The 10,426-nt window shown below is 38.0% G+C and overlaps 1 protein-coding gene across 1 annotated transcript; it reads left to right on the top strand.

The window, feature by feature from the left end:
- Window positions 1-5,287: 5,287 nt before the first annotated feature.
- LOC113065171 (receptor-transporting protein 3-like) lies at window positions 5,288-7,033 on the top strand. The gene is made up of 2 exons (XM_026236401.1): window positions 5,288-5,534; window positions 6,494-7,033. Exons 1-2 carry the CDS (start codon window positions 5,392-5,394, stop codon window positions 6,834-6,836), a joined length of 486 nt encoding a protein of 161 aa, XP_026092186.1. The 5' UTR covers window positions 5,288-5,391; the 3' UTR covers window positions 6,837-7,033.
- Window positions 7,034-10,426: the final 3,393 nt, after the last annotated feature.

Below are 10,426 nucleotides of genomic sequence, written 5' to 3'. Positions count from 1 at the left end.
CGGGCTGACAATACCACGACTTAGGTGCCCTTGAGCAAGGCACCGAACCCCCAACTGCTCCCCGGGCGCCGCAGCATAAATGGCTGCCCACTGCTCCGGGTGTGTGTTCACAGTGTGTGTGTGTGTGTGTGTGTGTTCACTGCTCTGTGTGTGTGCACTTCGGATGGGTTAAATGCAGAGCACAAATTCTGAGTATGGGTCACCATACTTGGCTGAATATCACTTCACTTTACTGATTACAAATTACATGAAAGAAATTAATTGGTATAGCACAATCCATTACATTACATTTTAGAAAATATAGGGTCAGATTTACTAAACAGGGCAAATTAGCATGAGAGCAGAAACCAATGAAAGTACAGATGGGAGTGGATCCAGAATACATGTAATCCGTTAATACCCAGCACTGCGCATCTGAAAATAATGTACAGCTACACCTAACCAAGTAGAAGCAAACATGAGGGGAAAACTCATTTGCAGGAGCAACTGTGCTATTTTAAAGGGTTACTCCATCCCAAGATGACAATTTTGGGTAACACTTTAGTATAGGGTCCAATTCTCACTAATAACTAGCTCCTTATTAGCATGTCTATTATTAACATATTGGCTGTTTATTAGTGCTTATAAAATATGTATAATGCATGACATCCATAATCCTACCCAATACCCTCAACTTAACAACTACATTATAAACTATTAATAAGCAGCAAATAAGGAGTTAATTGATGCAAAAGTCATAGTTAATGGTTAGTTAATAGTAAGAATTGGACCATAAAATAAAGTGTGACACAATTTTGTCAATAATCGCTTACCCCCATCTCGGGGGTAACATTACGGTTGAAACACTGGTGGCAGATGGACTATCGAAGCTTGTACGTGTTTGGAGCAACATAGGGGTAAGTGATTAATGACAACATTTTCATTTTGGGGTAGAGTAGCCATTTAAGTAGCTATTACAAGTCTTTGAGCTCTTAACCCGTGTTTCGCAGGACTCGTACCCGAGCGCTTCACATTGCAAGTGCAATGCTGTACCGGGTACGCTACTGAGCAACTTTACATGTGCCATATGCCATACAAATGGAGCTTGTTATGTGATGCAAATACATCACTGTTAAAATCCACGCACTATGGTCAAAGTGTTTTGAGGTCATGCCATATTATTACTTTAAGAACGGCATGAAAAATCAATAATCTGATCCTTTGATCATAATTGTTGTGATAAGGAATAAAAGTTGTTGGTGTTTTACTGACACTAGTGTTCATTTCAGCTGGAAACTGCAGTGAACTGTATGCATAGGTGCATTTCTGTAGTTTTGCAAAGATATAGAGACACTTTTTTTCCGATGAGCCCATGTTGCAACCACAAGCGTATTATTTCTCATTCTTGCACCATCTCTGATATACACAAGAATGATACTTCACACTGTGGGGCTTATGAGGAAAGGTTTATGTGCTATTACATAAAAATACTTCCGATTTGATAAAACTGGCCAAAATCCCCAGGACTTACATTTATGGAGTAACCTGAGTCATTTCGAGACCAGAGAATTGAGAGTAACAGCCAGTTTTGCATTCACATACGCCACTCACGTTCTCTAAAAGAAATGTAACATTTATTTTTTTTTATTTTATTATTCTCCTGTTATTATTTTCTTGTTTGCTACTGAAATGTTTCTGTGTATCCTAACACTATTTATCTTAAAATGTAAGTCACAGCAGTTTGTGTATTATGTAAATTGTATCTGCTGATTAATGCATTGTGTGTGTAAATATTGTACTTGAATGAGTTCTGTACTACATATGAATGTATAGCGACAAAGGAATCTCATAAAATTTGTAAAACTGCTAAATGGAGTAAAACTTGAACACATTTTTTGAACACAAACATCCTGATTCAACACTAAAACAAACAGCCTAGTGCAGAAGCACTTGAAACACCATCTTGAACGCCAGAGAGCATTTGATTTTATTTACTTCTGTCTGAAGGTTCACATGAGCATGGCCGTGAAGATAACATCAAATGTGGCTGCATGTGTTGGCAGTTGTGAGTAGGAGTGATGATGGAGTCACATATACAGCGTTTTAAACCGAGAGCTGTAGAAAATGAAAACGCCTTTCTCTCAGAAATTTCTGCGCGCATCAAAACCTAACATTTCAAACCACAAAATATGCATGACTCTATAGCTGCATTGCGAACAGTTTCCAGCACCCACACAGGTTGTCTTGAATATCTAATGAGAAATGCAATAATGCAATAAAAAAACTGTAGGGACGATCTATATCGTTGCATGTAAGTTTCACTTATTTTCAGTTTAAAGTGAAGCATTTCCTTTCAATCAGCAAAAAGTAGTCCTCGCTAAGCATTTTTCTTAGCTTACTCTAGAAATATATATGCATCTCATTTTCCATTCACAGTCCTCTTTGAGACTGCATCCTGCTACTTAAGTTAAGGTAGGTCTTTATTACAAATATTAAGCAATAATATGTTATATAATAATAGCAGAAACAGTATTTTCACAATACCCTGTGTCAAACTTCATCAGCAAATTTGATTTTGGTTTTAAAGCATTGCTACAAAAGACAATAGTGTTATTATCCAGCTCGGTTCAAGTTTCGTTCTCATTCGATAGTGGCATTTTTTTCAAATCACTAACATAGCATCACTATACAAGTATTTCCAATGAGAGGTCAGTAAGAGGTCGGCATACATTGAGGGTTATAATACAGCTGGATGTCTGTATTGACCAATCAGCATCCAGGACAGGAAACGTTAGGGTAGTTTGGGAAACCCTAGAATAATTTCATGTTCAGCGCTTTTCATTATCTTGATAACAAAAAATATAATATGTTGTATCTGGGTTTTTTATTACAATAATAATATTCAAATCTTAACAACAAGTTTGGTCAAAAGTATCGCCAGAATACGTTTCCTAATAGGAGTATTCTAGATTACATTACTGACTACAATTTTCATCATGTAGTTTTCTACAGACTAAAATTTTTAAGTAAATGAAATTACATTTATGCATTTAGCAGAGGCTAAAAAAAGCGACTTACAGTGCATTCAGGCTATCAATTTTCACCTACCCCCAACCTTGTACAGTATTGCTCAACCAATGCTCTACCAATTGAGCTACAGGAAGTAATCTTCCCAGCTCTGACTCTTATTACACACATTGTTGTAAGTATGTTTAACTACTATGTACTTACTTTTAAATTAACATTGAATACAGTGCACTTATTGTGTACATAAACTAATTTACATTGTACTGACAATATATTAAAAAAATGTACCTGTAGTTACGCAACTAATTTCTGTAGTTACATCTACAGTTACAATGTCAACCCTACACTTAGACTTCAACCCAGCCCTAAACCTAACCATACCACCAAAGCTGTCCTTAACCATGTCCCGCCTCAACAGCACCCTTGCATATGCCATGCTGTCCAGTAGGTGGAGTTTAAACAATAACAAATATTTCTTCCTGTAACTTTAATAGTTTCTTCACTATTACAAGTCATATATCGAAAAGCACACAATCACACGTGAGATTTACACAACAAGGGCAAATAGCCAGTTTGACAATGTACAGGTGTAATCACTTCAAAATAAAACCCACACATTAAGAAATAACAGACCAAAAGTTTGGACACACCTTCTTATTCAAAGAGTTTCCTTTATTTTCATGACTATGAAATTGTAGATTCACACTGAAGGCATCAAGGGCTATTTGAGCAAGAAGGAGAGTGATGGGGTGCTGCTCCAGATGACCTGGTCTCCACAGTCACTGGACCTGAACCCAATCCAGATGGTTTAGGGGTGAGCTGGACCGCAGACAGAAGGCAAAAGAGCCAACAAGTGCTAAGCATCTCTCGGGGAACTCCTTCAAGACTGTTGAAGACCATTTCAGGTGACTACCTCTTGAAGCTCATCAAGAGAATGCCAAGAGTGTGCAAAGCAGTAATCAAAGCAAAAGAACCGAGAATATGACATATTTTCAGTTGTTTCACACTTTTTTGTTATGTATATAATTCAATATATAATTCCACATGTGTTAATTCATAGTTTTGATGCCTTCAGTGTGAATCTACAGTTTTCATAGTCATGAAAATAAAGAAAAAACTTTGAATGAGAAGGTGTGTCCAAACTTTTGGTCTTTACTGTATATATATATATATATATATATATATATATATATATATATATATATATATATATATATATATATACAAAGTCATTTATCGAACAGCACACAATCACACGTGAGATTTACACAAGGGCAAATAGCCTGTTTAACAATGTACAGGTGTAATCCCTTCAAAATAAAACCCACACATTAAGAAATAATTATATAACCACATTAGTTTGATTAGTCATACCCTTAAAAACAATTCACTCCATTATGGAGGATAAGAGATTTAAACCTAGGCGTCGGCGAGCAGCCATTATCTCACTAAGCCAAGAGAAGTGTAAACAAGCAAAACATTTAGCAGCGTTTCATAGAACACTGTCAATCAAGTCACTCACGACCCCGCCCACTCGCTGCTCGTGATGCACACAGAAGGCGCTAAAGGCGAGATAGAGGTAATCTGCAGTGACACGGCTTCAAATCAATCGTCAGGACGCTCCCAGTGCCCAGCGGAGGAAACCGGAACCGATCCGAGCTGCGAGACAAGGGAAGGGTAATCAGTTCGGAATAGATACACGTCAGTGCCCACCTGATCGTGTACGTTAATAATTCCCACTTCCCTCAATATGAATGAATACAGCGCGTCGGCACCAAGACAGTCAGGCTTGTCTCTCTATCTCCCAATGTCCTGCTGGCTCAACAGTATAACACTGAACACACCTGCAAAAGAGACTTGCAGTTTCTCTAAGAAAGATTGATAATGAGTATTCAGTAATAAAACAGTGTGACCACGGTCTCTGTTATCTGAAATTATTTGATATACAGTATATACATATATACAGATATACATACACACACACACACACACACACACACACACACACATATATATATATATATATATATATATATATATATAGCATCTTTATGTGTTAATGAAGTCCAGATTATAAAAGTTTAGTTGTTGGATTTAGGCATCAGGAAATCCAGGCGGGTTCTCCATATGTTTACAGTAAAATAATAATAAAAACCATTCAAACACTATTACTGGTGATAAGTTACTTATTCTTCCATAGTCCTTATTCACTGTCTCTGTTTCTTTGACTTGCAAAGCAATGTTCACTCTTGTGTTGTAGAAAACAGATACCTACTTGTTACTTTCAGTTTCGTTTTTGGTGAACTGAGAGCTTAGCTGCATATATATAGCGGGTAATAAGAAAGCAGAGCATCCTTCCAGTGAGATCTCTGCGAGGAAACAGACATGATATCTCTGTGGGACAGTTCTTTACAGGAGAAGATAGGCGAGCTTCATGACGACACCTGGAGCATTGAAATTAATGACTCGATTGAGGAAAACAGACCAGCTCGTGACTGGCACCAGTACATTTCTGGCTCCTTTGCACAGTAAGAGCACAAATGTCAAATATGTATTTGTGTATTTGGACTATTAAGACACAAATGTGTCGTATGCTTTATTGCTTATTTAGTGCAGAATCTGGCTTAAAAAGCTTAGTTTGAAATTGTATAGGTCTTGCAATTACAACTTTCCATGTAAGCTTTTGTGCATTAAATAATATCAACAAATACAACTTTTGGCAGTATGTATTAGTAAATGTTGAAATTAACATTAAGATAAATAAATGGTTTAGATGTATTTTTCATTTACGTTACCATTTTTAAACAAACAATCAAGGCTAAGCCGGTTGATTTCCTCAGCTAAAACGTTATAAATGAAATGTAAGACATCTAAATTCAAGTTTATGTGTCATGTTAATATTGTATGAATGCAATAACCATAAACATGCATATGACCACTACAAAAGTTTATGGCTGTTATCAGTAAAACAGAAACTTAATCAACAACAACAACATTTTATGGGGGAAGTCGTGGCCTAATGGTTAGAGGGTTGGACTCCCAATCGAAGGGTTGTGGGTTCTAGTCTTGGGCCGGACGGAATAGTGGGTGGGGGGAGTGCATGAACGGCTCTCTCTCCACCTTCAATACCATGACTTAGGTGCCCTTGAGCAAGGCATCGAACCCTGCCCTGCTCCATAAATGGCTGCCCACTGCTCCGGGTGTGTGCTCACAGTGTGTGTGTGTGTGTTCACTGCTCTGTGTGTGTGCATTTCGGATGGGTTAAATGCATGCAGAACACAAATTCTGAGTATGGGTCACCATACTTGGCTGAATGTCACTTCACTTTCACTTTCATTTTGATATAAATACTGCCAAAAACTGCCAACCTGGTGAAATAAAAGATATGAGTGAATCATTAAAACATCAGACACACTGTCCTAATGAATGCTCCTAGAAGTATCAGTATAGACTGCACTAAAACATCTATTCTCCATTTCATTTGTAGGTTCAAGTGTTCTCTTTGTAAAAAAGGCTGGGGGTCTAAAAGAGTGCAGGTGCTGTTCCATTTCCACCTGAACTCAGCAAGAAATCGGGGAACTATTAAAGTGCGACGCTTCAAACAGAAGTGCAGGAGATGTACCCAAGCTCCGTGGGAGGAACCAAACTTCCCAGTGGAAAACATCGATGTGCTTGTTGAGAGACTGGTTAAAAAAATCCGTGTGAAATGCTACAGAGAAGACCTGGGTCAGCCGAACAGATCCTCCGTGTTCAGTGGCAGAGTTAATGGGCCGCATGAAACTGCTCACTGTGAAGCCTGTCATAAGGGTGTCTGCACTCAGGCCAACTGACACCAGTAAATAAGCGGATAGTTCTTATTTATTATTATAAATGGTTTTCACAATGAAAAAAAGGAATAACAAGGAATGTGGTATTTCTTTTATATCATTCTATATAATTTAAAATGTGTAATATTTTACAAGATACTGCTGTAAACATTACAAAAGATCCCAAAATTCCCTGATGCTTGAGAAATATATATATATATATATATATATATATATATATATATATATATATATATAAATATATATATATATATATATATATTTAATTTTTTTTTTCTTTTTTTTTTTTTTTTTACAATATAAAAATAAAAAAAAGTGCATGTATCAATCCTGTTTTAATTCAGTTTATTTATTCATTTTTATTTTTTTAGAATGTGTAGTGGTTGTTCCTCAGCACCATGTTGATTTTTGTGATGTTAATAAAAGAAATATCCACACAAAGCTGGGTTTTTGTCACGTGTGATTTAATTAAGAGTAGTAAAACTTAAACATTCATGCACGGTTAACAGCAGACATGGGGACTTGTGACTTGGTGACTTGGACTCGAGTCGACTCGAGTCGCTATTTTTAGGACTTGAGACTTGACTCGGACTTGGAAGTTAAAGACTCGGGACTTGACTTGACTTGAGACACGATGACTTGAATGACTTGAGTGTTAATCACATCATGTTTTCAGTTTGAATATAAAATATATAAATTATTTTTTTAAATAAAGTTGATTACTCAGCTGGAGCGCAGGCTGAGAATAGCGTCGTGACTGGATCAGGACACTATCATCAGTCATGCCCTCTCTACCTTACACACACCACGCCCACTTAAATCAGATATCACATCACATCAACATGTCAGCCTGAGAGGTACCGAGGGTCATCGCTTTTGTCTTCAATAGAAAACTTCAAAAAACGCGTGGAAAACGCTAGTCGCGCCGCTTTCTCCTTGTTTCCAAAGCGCTCGGACAGAAGTGTTCCTGGGGCGTCTGTCGTTGCTAAGCATCCATGACACGCTCTCTCTCATTGAAGACGCGGAAATTTCAGCAAAGGATAAATGGATTTGCAGCACTAAAAATCGCTCGCAGTAGCTCTGCTACTAAATTCGTTTCAAAATGGCAATCCATATACAGCTATGAACAGCTGTTCCTTCATCTTAGCTGAGCTTTCAACGTTGATACGGGAAAGGATGAAGCTGATTGGTTAGTTATTGTCACATGACCTGCGGTGCGCTTGCGGCATTCTGAAAAGTTTAGGGGCCCTATTTTAACGATCTGAAACGCAAGTGTCAAAGCGCGAAGCGCAAGTAACTTTGTGGGCGGGTCTCGGCGCTGTTGCTATTTTCCCGGCGGGATAAATGGCTCTTGCGCCCGGCGCAAATCTAAAATGGGTTGGTCTGAAGTAGCTTCATTATTCATAGGTGTGGTTTGGGCGTAACGTGAAATAAACCAATCAGAGCGTCATCCAACATTCCCTTTAAAAGCAGGTGCGCAAGTTCCATTATGGATTGCTATTATTATGGCGTATTTACCAGGCGCACGCCAGGAGCGGTTCACAGCCGAGGAGACTGATGTTCTTGTAAGAGCAGTGAAAGACAGAGAAGTTGTGTTGTATGGGGATGGGAGAAACCCACCCAAAATAGCATCGGTTAAACAGGCGTGGGAGGAAATAGCCACAATTGTTTCAGCGATTTTTTTTCCTGGTTGTTGACGGACACACCAATTTGTCAGATGTCCTTATATACATATATGACCTCAAACATGTCTGATCCTTAATTACTACAATTAGCCTGAATAATTTGTAAGCTAGATTTATGCCTATTTTTTCACATCTTCGTGGCACACCACAATGATTTCCGTCATCTCATGTGTTAATATTTTTTTAGTGTAACAATTTATGATTTGCAAAAATAACTGTTGCATCTGTGTAGATTACATGAGCAAAGTGTATGCGCGTTGTGCACGCTATACATTATGGTCAAGCATGCGCCCTTAAAATAGCATAATGAACAGCGCGCAACGCGCCACTGACTTTAGACTAGGTTTTTTCTGGTCAGTGGCGCAATTTTTTAATGGAACAGCAAAATAGCACCAGGGATTGTTTGCGCCGGAACACGCCTCCTTTTTTGCGCTGAACCGCCCAGGGAGCGCAAGTTCATTCACTAGTTTAGCGACGTGTTTCTGTGGAAGGAAAAGCGCGCTTTGCGCAGGTGCAAAATAGGAATGACACATGCGTCGGTGTACAAAGTCAATTGCGCTGGGTGCAAGATAGGGCCCTAGATGTTTTTAACTCGATGCGGTGCGACGCGCGCGCGTTGCTTCCATTATGAGCGCGCATACCGCGCGCCTACTTTGGAAATAACGAACTTGCGCGCGCAAAAGACGTGATGTGAACGGCCCCTAATGATCCGCTAGCAGGCAATCAAAAAAACGCATTCAAGGGGCGGCGCTAGTGCTGGGCTAAGGGGGCATAAGCCCCGAATATTTTGTTACCTTGTCTTTCTCATAGAGCAAAACAATTAATCAGAAAAACTAATGTAGCTGCCGCGATTACCCAATCATGAGAAGTGCATATATATATATATATATATATATATATATATATATATATATATATATATATATATATATATATATATATATATAAAGTACAGAAAATAAATATGACGTATTTTAAGTTGTTTCATACTTTTTTGTTATGTACAGTACAGACCAAAAGTTTGGACACACCTTCTCATTCAAAGAGTTTTCTTTATTTTCATGAATATGAAAATTGTAGAGTCACACTGAAGGCATCAAGGTCTATTTGAACAAGAAGGAGAGTGATGGGGTGCTGCGCCAGATGACCTGGCCTCCACAGTCACCGGACCTGAACCCAATCGAGATGGTTTAGGGGTGAGCTGTACCGCATACAGAAGGCAAAAGGGCCAACAAGTGCTAAGGATCTCTCGGAGAACTCCTTCAAGACTGTTGGAAGACCATTTCAGGTGACTACCTCTTGAAGCTCATCAAGAGAATGTCAAGAGTGTGCAAAGCAGTAATCAAAGCAAAAGGTGGCTACTTTGAAGAACCTAGAATATGACATATTTTTGGTTGTTTCACACTTTTTTGTTATGTATATAATTCCATATATAATTCCACATGTGTTAATTCATAGTTTTGATGCCTTCCGTGTGAATCTACAATTTGCATAGTCATGAAAATAAAGAAAACTCTTTGAATGAGAAGGTGTGTCCAAACTTTTGGTCTGTACTGTACATAACAAAAAAAGTATGAAACAACTGAAAATACGTCATATTTATATTCTATACTCTGAGAGAGAGAAAGAGAGAGGAGAAAAGTAACAGTTTAATGTTGTATGTAAACTGTGTTTGAGAGAGAGAGAGAGAGAGAGAGGTGTTCAGAGAGGAGTCTGTTGGATGTTTAGCTGTTATTTGTTTTATGGACTCAATGTTGAAAATTTAAAACATTTCAAACACTGTTGGCAGAAGTGAAAAATAAATAAATTTAAGGAAGTTACGATTTTGTTTGATTCCATGATTTATTTTACTGAACATGAGTATTTACAATGCAAATCCAAATTATTTTAATTTACTGACAGTTACTT

This window comes from Carassius auratus, chromosome 47, assembly GCF_003368295.1.
Source record: "Carassius auratus strain Wakin chromosome 47, ASM336829v1, whole genome shotgun sequence".
Lineage (NCBI taxonomy): Eukaryota > Metazoa > Chordata > Actinopteri > Cypriniformes > Cyprinidae > Carassius > Carassius auratus.
Note: the sequence above shows the minus strand (reverse complement) of the source record. Positions and strands in the feature narration are given on the sequence as shown.